General features: G+C 37.7%; 1 protein-coding gene across 1 annotated transcript in view; it reads right to left on the minus strand.

Moving 5' to 3' along the window:
- Window positions 1-9,024: 9,024 nt before the first annotated feature.
- Window positions 9,025-16,754, minus strand: part of LOC140629755 (WW domain-containing adapter protein with coiled-coil-like) — a 28,666-nt gene continuing 20,936 nt past the window's right edge. The window contains exons 7-9 of the mRNA XM_072819337.1: window positions 13,356-13,474; window positions 11,700-11,886; window positions 9,025-10,720 (exon numbers count right to left, since the gene is read on the minus strand). Of these exons, the coding sequence (XP_072675438.1) occupies window positions 10,601-10,720; window positions 11,700-11,886; window positions 13,356-13,474 (426 nt within the window). The 3' untranslated portion in view covers window positions 9,025-10,600. The remainder of the gene's footprint in view (window positions 10,721-11,699; window positions 11,887-13,355; window positions 13,475-16,754) is intronic.

Genomic DNA, 16,754 nt, shown 5'->3' on the forward strand with positions numbered 1-16,754 from the left:
AGTTGGGCCAACATGTTTATTTTCAAAACAGAAAACACAGATCTTATAACAGTATATTGTTACCATCACTGTTCCAATTAGAAGAAAGAGGATGATTTGATTATTCTGAAGTATTCTGTAATATATTACAGCAAAAATCTTGGGTTTCTTTTTTCTCTAGTTTGTATTTGTAATGACTATCCCTGAATTATATGTCATAGTATATTAAAAATTGTAATAACTGGGGAAAAGCAATGCAAGTAAAGTGAAATGTTTTATCTCTCCCCCAAAAAAGGCATTTTTAGTGGCATTATATTCATATTTCAGTAAAAATAGGCAATGAAAACTATCTCTGAAGCTGGAGCACCCATTTCTGAAAAATATTTTCCAACAATAGTGTTATATCTTCTATTCACATGAAGATAGAATCAAGAACTTAGTTTGTTAAATACAGCCCTGTTATTTGATCTTTGTTGGAACATTAAGAATCCATAATGATTTTTGAGAAAAACTGAAGAAATTGTACATTTGCTGCTACACTTGAGTGAAACCCAGAAATTCCTGCACCAAACACAACCACTTCTAATGCTCTGCAGCAGTGCTCACTTCGGCAGCACATATTGTGATGCTCTGCAGCAGTTTTTCTCCCCAGGCAGCCATATATTAGAGCACCTGGGGAACTCATTCAAAGGCACATTTCTGGCATCTCTATGACCTATGGAGTCACAGTCTCAGAGACGGGATCCAGGAGCCTGCCCTTTGGAGAGGTTCCCTGTGTGTATTATTCTCCTCTCTACAGCATTCAAGAAGACAGGTTAGAGGCTAGGGTGTGATAGCAGAAAGCACATATAGGGCTAGCACCTCCGTGGAACTTGGAGCAGCTCCTGTGGCTGGTGAAGGGTGACAGCATTGCTTCTTCACTTCAGGAATCATGATGCCATAGCCTTTACTATGGACCAGGAATTGTTCCAAGAGTTCAGTACTCACTACCTCATTTAACCCTCACAGCCACCCAGGGAAGTAGGGTTACTGCTGTCCCCATTCTGTAGGGAAAGACACTTAGACGCAGTGTGCATAGCTTGCCCAAGGCTGCATGCCTGGTGAGTCGGCTGTTTTCCTATGGTCCCAGGACATATCTTGTGCTTCAAAAAATTATGATACAAAAAGATGGTTTTTTGATCTATAAAATGTTTTTGTTTTCCCTTCAAACAGAACAACTTATTACCATGCAGCAATTTTTCCCATTTTTTCCCTATAAATCTCTTGTATTCTAAATTTAGGTGATAATAGTGGATTAGGATCTGTATGTTTTTGGAATTTAATAAATGTGTTGGGATGTAGATTTCTGGACGAAATTTAGAGTGGATACCTCTGGCAAGATTTAAATGGCAGAGGTGGAGGGGTGGTCGTGGTGGTGGTGGGATTTCATCGAAATGGGACATCAGAAGACCTTTAGACTAGTGCTCTTGAACCTCTAGCCACAGCCAAGGCACCAGAAGGATTTTATCTTCCTTTTATGCCTAGTTCCTTCTTAAAATTCTCATGCCCTTCAATACCATCAGCAAAAATCTTCCCAATCTTCATTTCAAAGCCCATCCCTACTCCACTTTAGACTTTAAATGACTGTTTCTGAAATGAAAAGCAGAAAATCGCAGAACCTTTAAATGTAGAAATGTGTGAACATAGAACACTGACATGCCAAGTACAGTTTTAACATTTTAAATGTATTAACGTTGAAATGTATTTGAAAAGTAGAAGGACTAGTAATCCTGTTCATCTTGTGTCTAAAATATGTTTCTTTTCTATTAATAAATACAGCAGATGAACTGTGAGTAGAGAAGCTGTCATTTGCTACTCCTCGGAAAGATCCAAGAAGTTTGTGAACGTCATCTCTTTTATTGTGTCATTTCTGCTGTTAATGCAGTCAGACAGGTTTAACAGCAAGGTCTCCTAGTCTCTAGTGCCATTTCTGGAGATGGTAATTTGAGGAATTTGAAAAGCATGGCAAAAATGTGAGCCAATTCAAAGATACACTACAGTTCATATATCAAAGGAAAAATACTTTTTGATGGTTTCTCAGAGATACTGAAGAGCTTGAAAATACATAGATGGAAAAAAAAAAGAAAAAGAAAATACATGGATGGAGCCAGACTCTCCAGCCAGTTTCTAGATCATTACAAATGCATATTTTTCCATTTCTTTTTATTGAAGATAGACCTATTAATACTTCACAACCTAACACTATGCAGCTACACATTCATTTGACAAGTCAACCTTCTAGAACTGCAGTGTGGCAGCTATATCATTGATCTCGGGAAAAAGAGTTCTTGTGCTACTGAAGAACTTAGAGGATGAATATCAATGTCAACTTTGGGCCAGAATTAAGGGTTAGCTAAGAATTGGTAAGTCCATCCAGTTTTCAAAACTAGTAGCCCAACTGGAATGTAAATGGAGTGCTTTTATAAACAATTAATGCTCCTTGCAACACACAGGGAGTTATTCATGCATAGTTAGGAAGTCATTTTCTGAGACTTTGGCTGGAAACGTAGCTTTCATGGATGAAACATTTTGGGTAACATCTCCAATATTCCCCTTGCGAAAATGAAGTAACGACATCCATTAGACACTTCAAGTTTGCAGCTCTTCTTTCATGTGGCTCCAGTCCTCTTGGTCTTGGCATGTTGTGATAGTTTGGCACAAAGTAGCATCATTTTGTCCTTGACGATGATAGATTCTGCACACTTAATCCATTAATCTGAGCTGATGGACTTTGCCCAGAGTTAAAATATTTTGTTCTTACATAATGGTTTTCTTATTAAATCTCTGAACAATACTCTTTTACGGGTGACTACATTCAACCCCATATTCTAGATGTAAAAAGTAAAGTGAGAGGAGGTTAATTTTTTTTAATTTTATGAGGATTTATATAGTGCTTGGTGTAAGTGCTCAAGCTCTCTTCTGTTTTAGAAAATATTCAATCATATGGTCCTCAAAAGAAGTTTATGAGTCTTGTGCTATTAGACCCATTATAGGTGAGAAAGCTGAAGCACAAGGAAGTCAAGCGGCTGGCCAGCTGAGATAGTAAGTAGTAGAGCAAGAGTCCAACTCCTGCTGTCTGGTTCCAGGGTCTGGGCTCCAACCACTGCACTAAACTGTCTCTGCGCCTCACACTAGACCAGCCTTGTAGTTAATAACAATGAACTAAGGACAGAAATGAGAATATTTAACATTTCCAAACCCCCTTTCTGGTCACTCACCAACAATTTCCTCCCCATAGACAGCATTCTCATTTTCAAAGTGAAGTTTCAAAGTGAAAGTCTTAGACTTTGGAAAGGTGGAACCTTTGAGATCACAGAGGAGCAATCTTGGTAGATTGGGATTACGCAGAACAATTTAGCATCAAGAATATTTAGTGAAAAAGATTGAAAGTGAAGTTAAGGCATGACAGATGGGTGGTACTCTGCTTATTTGAAAAGTTCCTTTCAAATTATAAGTCCCACTTCCTTCACCTTTAGTCCTCCAGCCTAGATTGATGCGTCAGAATACCTGTGCATTTTACAATAACAAAGGTACCACTTGGAATTAACAAGGAGCCATTAGTCTCAAGTTCTTATGCTCTGCATAGCAAGGAAAGCCATCAAGGCTAGACTCCCTAACTGATAAGGAGCCAAGCAACAGTTTCACAGGTTTGCACACAGACTGCTGGGGTCTGTGCCTTCATGGGTACTGCTGGAAAAATAAAGATATTCTGTTGTTCTTAATGGAAATATAACCTACCCTGAAAGCTTTGAGATGTCAACTTACCCTACCCTGACCAGGGAGCTCTTTGCTATTGGTCCAGAAGAGAGGAATGTGGTTTCTAATTTTTATTTCCTGGCAGGAGTTAGAGGAGATGATGCATTGACAGGCAGCTGAAGGTGGGGACCCTGTGGATCCAGGACATCTGGGCATCATTAGCCATAGTGAGGGGCCAGCCCACATGAGAGGTAGCAGGAAGGAAAAGAATCTATGGCCAGATGGTGGAAGTCATGGCTGGAGGAAACACTGGCTTAATTTTTGGAAAAGATTTTTCTTCAAACTCTGAAATGACTTTGGAAGCCACTCGTTCTTTAAGGCCTCAGGATAAATAATTTAGCTAGTATATTGCAAAAGGGAAAAAATTGTAACTCTATCCATGAAGATGAGGTGGGTTTCATTTTATAATTCTCACTATTCAGAAAGCTTGCACAACTCCCTCGTCTCAAGGCTGTCGAAACTCAGTCTTCAATAACTCTTCTGCAAGCAGTGTCCTTGATACTCGCCAAGCTCAATTGCAATCTCTTCCTGTCATGCTAAAGTTTTGAAGTAGAACTCACTTCTGGTCATAGTGGATCTGGAAGAAGCAGTTCAGTCATCAACAGATACGTGTTGCAGGTTGTTGGGTATTTTTTTCCTTCCTGCTGAGGCAAACATCACTTAGAATGATTTATCATTACTCATTCAGAAGCTCTGACTACCCCAAAGAGAGGCTAACCACAAAAATTTCTTCTAAAAGTGATGTAGCCACAGCTGTCTAGGAGTTATTTAGCAGTAATTCACTCTGGGCAATAGAAGAGTGATTAGAAGGATATCACATCTATTAAAATGTCAATCTAATTAAAGCATGGGAGAGAGCTCAAGAGAGCTTAGAGTCCCTATTCTGTGATTTGGATAGACTTTTTTACTTTACAGATTAAATCATAAGCTGGAAACAAAGTCTCTTTGCATCTCTGTGGTCTAAAATACTAACAAAAAGAAAAAAAAAAGATTCTTAATAGATTAATAGGTTGTCATTCAGTAGGGTTTCTAGTAAACAGCATGTTAAGCCTTGTCCTTGTCATGGTCTCCAAAAGTGACTTTATTTTTTTTATAATAAATGTATTTTTTATTGGTGTTCAATTTGCCAACATACAAAATAACACCCAGTGCTCATCCCATCAAGTGCCCCCCTCAGTGCCCATCACCCATTCACCCCCATCCCCCGCCCTCCTCCCCTTCCACCACCCCTAGTTCATTTCCCAGAGTTAGGAGTCTTTATGTTCTGTCTCCCTTTCTGACATTTCCCACACACTTCTTCTCCCTTCCCTTATATTCCCTTTCACTATTATTTATATTCCCCAAATGAATGAGAACATATAATGTTTGTCCTTCTCTGATTGACTTACTTCACTCAGCATAATACCCTCCAGTTCCATCCACGTTGAAGCAAATGGTGGGTATTTGTCATTTCTAATGGCTGAGTAATATTCCATTGTATACATAGACCACATCTTCTTTATCCATTCATCTTTCGATGGACACCGAGGCTCCTTCCACAGTTTGGCTATTGTGGACATTGCTGCTAGAAACATCGGGGTGCAGGTGTCCTGGCATTTCATTGCATCTGTATCTTTGGGGTAAATCCCCAACAGTGCAATTGCTGGGTCGTAGGGCAGGTCTATTTTTAACCCTTTGAGGAACCTCCACACAGTTTTCCAGGGTGGCTGCACCAGTTCACATTCCTACCCACAGTGTAAGAGGGTTCCCCTTTCTCCACATCCTCTCGAACCTTTGTGGTTTCCTGCCTTGTTAATTTTCCCCATTCTCACTGGTGTGAGGTGGTATCTCATTGGGGTTTTGATTTGTATTTCCCTGATGGCAAGTGATGCGGAACATTTTCTCATGTGCGTGTTGGCCATGTCTGTGTCTTCCTCTGTGAGATTTCTGTTCATGTCTTTTGCCCATTTCATGATTGGATTGTTCGTTTCTTTGGTGTTGAGTTTAATAAGTTCTTTATAGATCTTGGAAACTAGCCCTTTATCTGATACGTCATTTGCAAATATCTTCTCCCATTCTGTAGGTTGTCTTTGAGTTTTGTTGACTGTATCCTTTGCTGTGCAGAAGCTTCCTATCTTGATAAAGTCCCAATAGTTCATTTTTGCTTTTGTTTCTTTTGCCTTTGTGGGTGTATCTTGCAAGAAGTTACTGTGGCCGACTTCAAAAGGGGTGTTGCCTGTGTTCTCCTCTAGGATTTTTATGGAATCTTGTCTCACATTTAGATCTTTCACCCATTTTGAGTTTATCTTTGTGTCTGGTGCAAGAGAGTGGTCTAGTTTCATTCTTCTGCATGTGGATGTCCAATTTTCCTGGCACCATTTATTGAAGAGACTGTCTTTCTTCCAGTGGATAGTCTTTCCTCCTTTATCGAATATTAGTTGACCATAAAGTTGAGGGTCCACTTCTGGATTCTCTATTCTGTTCCATTGATCTATGTGTCTGTTTTTGTGCCAGTACCACACTGTCTTGATGACCACAGCTTTGTAGTACAACCTGAAATCTGGCATTGTGATGCCCCCGATATGGTTTTCTTTTTTAAAATTCCCCTGGCTATTCGGGGTCTTTTCTGATTCCACACAAATTTAAAATAATTTGCTCTAACTCTCTGAAGAAAGTCCATGGTATTTTGATAGGGATTGCATTAAACGTGTAAATTGCCCTGGGTAACATTGACATTTTCACAATATTAATTCTGCCAATCCATGAGCATGGAATATTTTTCCATCTCTTTGTGTCTTCCTCTATTTCTTTCAGAAGTGTTCTATAGTTTTTATGGTATAGATCCTTTACCTCTTTGGTTAGGTTTTTTCCTAGGTATCTTATGCTTTTGGGTGCAATTGTAAATGGGATTGACTCCTTAATTTCTTTTTCTTCAGTCTCATTGTTAGTGTATAGAAATGACTTTATCGATAGAGACCACTTGAATAATTGAATGCAGTAGTTAAAAACATGACCTTTAGTTTGGCTGACATGGCACTAAGACTCACCACCCCCAATGCCAAACTGAGTCCTTTGCGAGTTTCTGGACCCCTCTATGCTACTGTGTCATTTGAAAATAAGGGCCATGATTCTATTTTACAGGGTTATTGTAAGCATCTAACCAGATAACATTTTAGAGTTCCTGGCATCATGCCTAACATAAGAATAAGCATCCAATGAATGTTAGTTAGTAATTATTATTCTAAAGATAACCCCTTCTCATAACATTTGAGTCTCTCAATATTCAAGTTTAAACTGGATGAAGCTGGATTTTGAATTCTTTCAATCTGTTTATATTTCACAGGCAAAAAGCATTTTCACATCAGGGAAGACCAAATGGCAGATTATTATCATTTATTAACAAGGTGTAAGGCAAACGTAGAAATTTAGTGAAAAAGCAAACGTACAGCATGACCCCATTTTAAAAAACATATAAACCTGTTTGGAAAGCCATAGAACCAAATGTTATATTAGTTTTCCCTAAATTTCCTTTACTTTCTCTCTTATACTTTTTCCCAGATTTTCTGCAGTGAACCTGTATTACTTTCTTATTAGAGACATGCAGCATATGCTATTCTTCAAAGGAAAGAAGTGTAGAGTCACTGTGGAACCAACCAATCTTTATGTATATGTGTGTGACCCCGCCTGGATCTAGTATGGGGGAGATAAAGATAGAGACTGTGGAGGTAGGAGCAGGGAGCCCCAGGGAATCGCTGTGTCCATTTGGGGTAAGCTCCTGTAGATTTAGAGCTGTTGGCTTTTTGTCACCTTCAGAGAGGTTTTCCATCTGCCTGGTTCACCAGAGTCTTATTCTTTATCTCAATTGTTCTAAGTATGTAAATAATTCCAAAAATTGATCTGGTGTCCTGGGGACTCATGGACCTCTGCGATCAGAAACACACTGAACCATGGCTGTCTCCAATGATGGCCCCAAAACTGACACAGTGTGAGGGGATGCAGTTGTCAAGCGCCTGGAGCTCTGACTCACTCCACTTTAATTTAGGGAAATACATAGTACATGATTTTTATATTATTTATTTAATTTTTTAAAAAATTAAAAAAATTTCTTTTTATTGGAGTTCAATTTGCCAACACACAGCATAACACCCAGTGCTCATCCCATCACGTGCCCCCCTCAGTGCCCGTCACCCAGTCACCCCAACTCCCGCCCACCTCCCATTCCACCACCCCTTGTTCATTTCCCAGAGTTAGGAGTCTCTCATGTTCTATCACCCTCTCTGATATTTCCCCATTCATTTTCTCTTCTTTCCCCTTCATTCCTTTTCACTATTTTTATATTCCCCAAATGAATGAGACACCATATAATGTTTGTCCTTCTCTGATTGACTTATTTCACTCAGCATAATACCCTCCAATTCCATCCACGTCGAAGCAAAAGGTGGATATTTGTCGTTTCTAATGGCTGAGTAATATTCCATACATAGACCACATCTTCTTTATCCATTCATCTTTCGATGGACACCGAGGCTCCTTCCACAGTTTGGCTATTGTGGACATTGCTGCTAGAAACATCGGGGTGCAGGTGTCCCGGCGTTTCACTGCATCTGTATCTTTGGGGTAAATCCCCAACAGTGCAATTGCTGGTCGTAGGGCAGGTCTAGTTTTAACTCAGCAGTTTAACTCTGCCTTCAGCCCAGGGCCTGATCCTGGAGACCGGGATCGAGTCCCACGTCAGGCTCCCTGCATGGAGTCTGCTTCTCCCTCTGCCTTTGTCTCTGCTGCTCTCTCTCATGAATAAATAATTTTTTTTAAATAAATAAAAAATCTTTTAAAAATGTTTAAAAAAAGATAAAATGAATAACTACAGTTAAAACTAAGAAATTAAAAATGGATTGGTCTAGGGGCACCTGAGTGGCTGAGTCAGTTGGGTGTCCCAACTCTTGCTTTTGGCTCAGGTCATGATCTTAAGGTCCGGTCCTGAGATCAAACCCCATGGCAGGCTCTGTGCTCAGCAGGGAGTCTGCTCTAAATTCTCTCTCCCTCTGCCCCTCCCCATCTCAAATAAATAAATATTTAAAAATAAATAAATGTGTTAGTCTAGAGTTAAGACAAAATGACCAGTGAATGCATGAAACACTAGGATGACAAAAGTTAGAATGTCTCCTGGTTTTCTAACAATTTCTCAATTAATTTGACTATAAAGACTGATTTTTAAAAATGTCATTTACTGTATCACCACAGATACACACAAAAGGCAGCACATATTAAATATGAGACACATATTTTATTTTATTTCTTTATTCATGAGACATACAGAAGCAGAGACATAGGCAGAGGGAGAAGTAGGTTCCCTGCAGGGAGCCTGATGTGGGACTTGATCCCAGTACCACGGGATCACAACCTGAGCCAAATATGTTTTCTAGGCCACAACAGAATAAGCCTAGAATAAACTAGGTGCAAGAGGCTAATCATTTTGAAGAACAAATTCTCAATATAAACATAGGCTCATAAAGAAAGCTGAGTCAAATTCCAATTAACAAGCATATTTAAAACAAAAAATAAAATAAACTCCACGGCTAACTAGGTTTCCATGAACTTCATAAACCTTCCATGAACTTCTGACCCTTCTTTTCTATGGAGTATGATATTTACTGCCTGTACCAGTGAAATAGGCATAATTATATAGTATTTATAGCTTGGTAATCAGTGTATACTGTTGTCAATAGTTGGGGCAGCAAATAATTTCCTAAAAGTCAAATCACCTGTCTTATTAAGCCAAAATGTAGTCAAGTTTTATGTATGTTTGAAGTACTTTCAGAGCAATCATAAACAAATCCCAGTTGATATTCAAAATACAACTCCAGAGAATTTAATAAAGGATTAGACAAAAACAGTTTTCAATTTTTACTATAAATGCCAACTTGGTATTTACTAAATATTTGTAGATTCATGTTAAGACTAACTCTACTTGTGACCCAGTGACTTATAAAGATAGGATGTGAGAGGCCCTTAAAAATTTGTCCTTGATTTTATAAGACACATGTAAAAAATATCTGTCCTATTTACTTGGATGTAGATATCCTTGCTTGAGTAGGATACTAGATTAAAAACTGAGAGACAAGAAGAGTTTAAGTGAAAACACCTCAGAAACAGATATACTTGCTAGACAATTAAATTTCCAAGGGATCTTGGAAATATCCAAAGACAATGTTTACAGTGATTTGAAATTTCAACTGAAACAAGTATGGCCAGCAACCAAATACTACCCTCAATTGAAGAGGAGACCCTTTATAATTAGTTGCTGTCAACTGTGTTAACAGTTGTTGTTAACATTTAGTTAACATTATATGTTAACAGTGTTATAACATTTCACTATTTAAATACTATTGTACTTTACAGAGTTAGAAGACAAAAGTCTAATGAAGCATCTACCATGGGTTAGAGAACTAAAATCTAGATGCCATTACCATTCACCAGGATTATTATTAAATTACAAAGTGTAATCATAGTGTGGGGCACCTGGGTGGCTCAGTTGGTTGAGAGTTCAACTCTTTGTTTTGGCTCAGGTCATGATCTTATTATGGGTCTAGAGATCAAGACGTGTTATCAGGCTCTACATTTAGTAGGGAGTCTGCTTAAAGATTCTCTGCCTCTGCTCCCCCCCACCCACCTCACTCACTCTCTCTCTTAAATCAATCGTTTTTTAAAAATGCAGTTACAGTGTTATGGAACACGTTCTATCAAAGAGAACTTTAAATTTCAGAAATGAAATTTGATTTATATTCTTCAGTCTGATTTAAGATATACTAAGACAAAAACTTTGTCAGTGAAAAACTTACCTTTGCTCTCACAAAGTTGCTTGAATTTCACATACTCGGACTAAAGATCTTAAATTTTTTAATTCAGTACAAATTTCTGACATGTGAACACTTCCCATATTATGGGCTTCTTCTCGCAATCTTGATGCCTATAATTAAAGAAATAAAGATCACATACATGCCACAATCACGTACAAAAAAAAAAACAAAAACCCCAAAACATTAAATTTCTGACAACTTTGTACCAAGATTACAGAACAATCCGCCTTTAAATCCACAAAAATGATAGTGAATCTAAAGGAGAAAAAGGATTTTCTTTAAAAAACTGTCTAATGGTGGAAAGAAGGTATTTTTCCAAGATTTCCCCCTTCAACTTCTGGAGGATATAGTATTTCCAATTTTAGTATTGCATAGCACTAAGGATAGAAGAGCTCATGATTCGTGGTTAATAAGATGCTGAGTCAGCCAGAGTAAAGTTCAGGTGTAACAATGTTAAAAGGGACTTCACTGTATTCTGATGTCATAAGATATGCAATATTACCTCTGTGAACTTAGAGAAAATTTCAGACAGTCAGTAAGCTGCTAAAAGGGAGAAGCCAATGGCAGTTAATTGGAATGTCCAAAGGTCCCTCATTCCAAAGCAAAACTGTTTTCTAACTTCTACTTGCTAGTCTAGTGGAGAGATAGAAGAGTAATAGTATGAACAAGTTCTAAAACTATCAGAGCAGCTGGCTGAGTAGCATCCTGGCTTTAAGCCTCATAACTATTCTAACTGGGTGACTTTGGTATATAATTTATTTGGTCTTAAGGGTCTTCAATGGTAAAATGGGAGAACTCATCTGCACTGCTTAACAGTTTTGAGAAGTGGAGAAAATAAAGCACTCAGCACAGTGCTAAATGCTGAGTATATTAAAATATTTTATGTGAAACCATAAAAAGTTATCTCATAAATGCCCTAAAATAAGTGCTTACCAAATATTTAATTTAATGCACTGACTATAGACAATCTAATTAGACATTACTTTAAATGTAGCTTAAATTCAGTGATCTAGATTAGATTTTCTAGAAGAAATTATATTTTGTCATTCATCCAAAGGTAAAACATCTGCTATGAATCATGTAACATACTTGCTTCTCTGCATGATCTGCAGGCCATCCTTGAACATGTTTTATGAGATTTTCATTGAAGTGTGCTGCTAGCGTAGGTGTTAATGAACATGTAGGTCGGGCAGATGAATTCTGTGGTACAACTGTTGCGTTTGATGCATTACTACTAGAAGTATGATTTGGACCAGGTGATGGACTTCTCTGGCTACTGGAAGAGAAAAAAGAATTGAATGTATAGTATATTTTTAAAAGGAGATACCTAAAAATTGTCAATGTCTTCTATTAAATTAAAGATATCCAAATTCCTAAGAAAAATCTGTTATTTTAACATCAAATACATAGAATTTAAAATCCAAAGTGTAGTTATATATCATGTACTCCTTAAACACACTTTTGGGAGGAAAAAGGGCCCTTCTAAGAACACTAATGTCAGTTAAATTTAAACTAATAGTGCTCTTCAAATTTGACAGCAGAACCTGTGATTTTGTATACCAGAAACACTACTCAGAATGTAACTAAGAAATGGTCATATTTTAACAGTTGTAGATATAAGGCACAACTGAGTATTGCATCTTAAGTACATGTAGATAAAGAGGGGGAAAAATCTATTGCCTTTGTTTAGTGTCAGAACAAAATACTGAATCAGAGGGTAGATAATGTGAAGCAAAATACAGGCATTTTATTGGACAGCAACAAATGAGTTTAGTGGCAAAATAAGACCCAAAATAACACTCTGAGATAAGTTATCTTCTTTTAAAACTGTATGGTTTGGCTAGGGTTTGGGGATATGGTGGTAAGAACCAAAACTTTAATCACCCAAGTTGATTTCCTACCTGCTTCACCAGACTTGGCTCTGAATGAATTTCAGTTATTTCCAAAAACTAAATCTCCCAAAGGATGAAGAGTTTTCATCACTGAGGATATTTAAAATAATACTGCAGCCTCTAAAGACAATTTAAAAGAAGTATTTCCCAAAAATGTTCTGAGCAATGGCAACATTGCTGGAGTAAGTAGACAGCTTCCCAAGGTGATTATTTTGAAGGGAACAACTCTCATTTGGATGTAAAAGTTCTGAAATGCTTGTTTAGAAAACAACAATAAAAACAATAGTTGAATTATTTTGCTACCTCATAGCAAGAAATCAAAATAGGAAAATCAATCAAATGAAAATCATTTAAAGTTGTATTTGTTAATTAACAAAGAAACATGTAACACAATACAGCCCTATCTGACAAGCACTCCACACAGGGGTCAAAATTGAAGCTCTTAGGAAAACCTGACACATACCAGTTGAGAAATAGTATTTCCCATTTTTGGATTCAGCAATACACTCATATCTAAAACTGCTATGAGGAGGTTAAAAAATGATGTCATTTCCAACAAGTATTATAAAATCAGGTGCCCTCTTTGTACAAGTATGACATATTGTTACTCCTATCATATTCTATTAAGTAAAATCTGAAGAATGACTTTCTTCAAAAAATAAGCTGGCTTCATTACTAGAGACAACAACCTACTTGGAGTAAGATTTGCCTTTGTAAATCTTATAATACATAAAACTTAGGCTAACCATGGATTCTTACAAGATCAAGTTCTATTATACATATATTTTTATAATATTCAAACAATGCAGCATGCAACATTAATGAAAAAATGTTTCAACACACATGAACTTACTTTGAGCGCTGAAGACTTCGAGGAGAGACAGGTTCATGACCTTGCTGTTTGTCAGCAGTTACAGGCTGCTGTGTGGCCGATTGTGAAACCGGTCCTTGCTTAACTACTGGAGTACTAACCTGAAATGTCAAAATCTGGTGAGACAGGCTTCTATTATATACATAAATACCATGGAAAGTACATAAAACCAAAAGTACTATCAATGTGAAGTCTCTTATTTCTATTCTTTAGTAATTTTTAAGATAACATGAGCTGTCCCCTAATTGTTTCATAATTATTAGTGATATAGACATATTTAATTGTGTAAATCATGGTCATCCAGGTCCCCAAATCCACACACCCCTCCAAATCTAGTTGGATAGTCTTAAACTCTGAAAAATCTAGAGACTTCAAGAATTGCAGTCAGATTAAGTTCCCAAAGTTCACAGTTAGAAGAGCCACGTTCATTTTGAGACTAACATAGAATTTCTTCATAAAATGGCCCAGAAGACTTTAAGATTACTTTTTGTAAAGCAGAAGAACACAAACTAGTTCTCTAATGTTGAGCCCAGTTTTCTTTCTAATACACTAAGATAGCTCCTCTGATTCAGTTATTTTTATATCAGTAAAAATTAATGTTACTATATCATACAAATACAGCTGCTCAAATTTAAACCACATATGCAGAGCGTATAGATTGGTCTACCAGTGAATGAGTCAACACTGGAGTGGTCTTCAAAGACATGTTACCCTACAGAGGTGGAACAAGAGGACCATGATTGTCAGTGAGGATATGTACACTACACATACTTACATGCCACAGAAAAAGAAAACAAGTACTTTTAAACACAAGCCCCGAATTAAGGCACGAAGGCAGACAGCCATTTGTGATTAAGTCACATCCTCCAATAATAGTTTTGTTTTTTTCTTCTTTCTTCCTTTTTTTTTTTTTTTAATATTCCCCCAAACAAATCTGGATAGCCTGGCTACATAAAAATCATTTTTATAAGCATTTTTATAAGGTCTACTTAATACTGAATTCCCACTTAAAAAAAAATTTGATGGGGATCCCTGGGTGGCGCAGCGGTTTGGCGCCTGCCTTTGGCCCAGGGCGTGATCCTGGAGACCCCGGATCGAATCCCGCGTCAGGCTCCCGGTGCATGGAGCCTGCTTCTCCCTCTGCCTATGTCTCTGCCTCTCTCTCTCTCTCTCTGTATGACTATCATAAATAAAATTAAAAAAAAATTTGATGCCCATATACATAAGGGATTTGAAATGCTAATCTTATAACTGATTGTAAAACTTTACAATCACTTTTAGTCATTATTTATTGTACTCCTAAGATACTACACCCTGACGAGTTTTAAGCTCTAAGAAGATCTCCTTTGTTGAAAAAATTTTTTCCTTCTCTCACAAAGTGCAAACAGTATGAAATTGCAGAATAGACTAATTTCTTTTTAAATTTTGAGTTAAATGTATCAATCCAGACTGACCCTAAAATGAGTTTAGATAAATGACTTAAATAGGGAAGGGATAAGCTAAGGAAGACCTAAAAGCTGTCCTAGCATCAATTTCAAGTTATCTTTCAATACGTTTTTATTTTTAGGCTTCTGTGAAAAAGCCTAAAGCTTTAAGCCTTAACTTTATTTCAATATAAAATTTTGGCAAGACCCCTGGTTGGCTTAGTAGGTAGAGCATTCAACTCTTGGATCTCAGGGTTGTGAGTTCGAGCCCCACGATAAGCGTAGAGACTGCTTAAAAATAAAATCTTAGGGATCCCTGGGTGGCGCAGTGGTTTAGCGCCTGCCTTTGGCCCAGGGCGTGATCCTGGAGACCCCGGATCGAATCCCACGTCGGGCTCCTGGTGCATGGAGCCTGCTTCTCCCTCTGCCTACGTCTCTGCCTCTCTCTCTGTGTGACTATCATAAATAAATAAAAAATTAAAATAAAATAAAATAAAATAAAATCTTAAACAAAAAAAAAATCTTCAGGGGATTCCTGGGTGGCTCAGCAGTTTGGCACCTGCCTTTGGCCCAGGGCCTGGTTCTGGAGTCCCAGGATCGAGTCCCACGTCGGGCTCCCTACATGGATCCTGCTTCTCTCTCTGCCTGCCTCTCTCTCTCTCTCTCTCTGTGTCTCTCATGAATAAATAAATAAATTCTTAAAAAAAAAAGTTCCTTCTTAAAAAAAAAATCTTCAGCATAAAGGATTGAAATAGCCTACTTTTTAACTAAAAAGAATTTCTTAAATTTACCATTAAGAAAAAAAACTGCAATTTGTGCATATACCAACTTCCAAATCTTTTAATGTTTTGCTGGTAATAGGACTACAAAGCAAAGAATGAGTATGACTAAGATTTGCTTAAGAAATTTTGGGTAAGGGATACCTGAGTAGCTCAGCAGGTAAGCGTCTGCCTTCCACCTAGGGTGTGATCCCAGAGTACTGGGATCAAGTCCCACATCGGGCTCCCTGCATGGAGCCTGCTTGTCCCTCTGCCTGTGTTTCTGCCTTTCTCTGTGTCTCTCACGAATAAATAAAATCTTAAAAAAAAAAAATTTGGGCAAGACTCAAATGATATAGTATAAAATCTGAAGGCAGTGTTGTTAAGGTCTGGTTTATATTCCAATAAGAAGAGACCAGCAATTTTCTAACTGTCTCTGAGGAGCCATTCATGCAAACTTTTGCTTGGAGAAACACAGGTAGTATAAGCTTAGTAAAATGGATTCTGTGTTCAGAAAGACCTAGGCCTTAAATTCTGATTCCACCACAAAAACTGGATTTAACTGAAGGCTTAATTCTCTTATCTATTAAATGAAGCAAATAGTAGTTGATTCTCATGATGTGAAGTTAAATATAATACTATTAAGCTCTTAGCACAGAAATGGATTCATTTCTAAAATAAAAGTATGGGAGGAAAGCCACTGGAAAACAGGTTATATCTTTTAAAAAGTTAAAAAACTCTACAAATATTAAGACAATTATTTTATCCTTCTTTATCCCACTCTTCCTCCAGGTCACAAATCTCAGCCAGTAAGAGAAAACAATCAGCGTATAGAAGTAACACATATGATGGGGGTGCCTAGGTGGCTCAGTCAGTTATGTGTCTGACTTCCCGGTACTAGGATCAAGCCGCCAGTGAGCTCCCAGCTCAGCAAGGGGTCTGCTTCTCCCTCTGCCCTCCCCCCCCATGCCCTCTCTGTAAATAAATAAATATAATTTTTAATTAAAAAAATGTTTAAAAGTAGCATAGATGCAACTCCCTCTAGAGTCCTCAATTTACTGAGACTAACCTGCATCTAAGCTGACCCATCATTCACTCCACCACTACTACACGTTCTCAAAGAGGGCTTTTCCTACAATAGAGAGTCTAAAACATTAAACTTGTTTTTCCAGAAGTGAGTGCTTTCGTGCTTTCTTTTC

This window comes from Canis lupus, unplaced genomic scaffold (assembly GCF_048164855.1).
Source record: "Canis lupus baileyi unplaced genomic scaffold, mCanLup2.hap1 Scaffold_116, whole genome shotgun sequence".
Taxonomy (NCBI): Eukaryota; Metazoa; Chordata; class Mammalia; order Carnivora; family Canidae; genus Canis; species Canis lupus.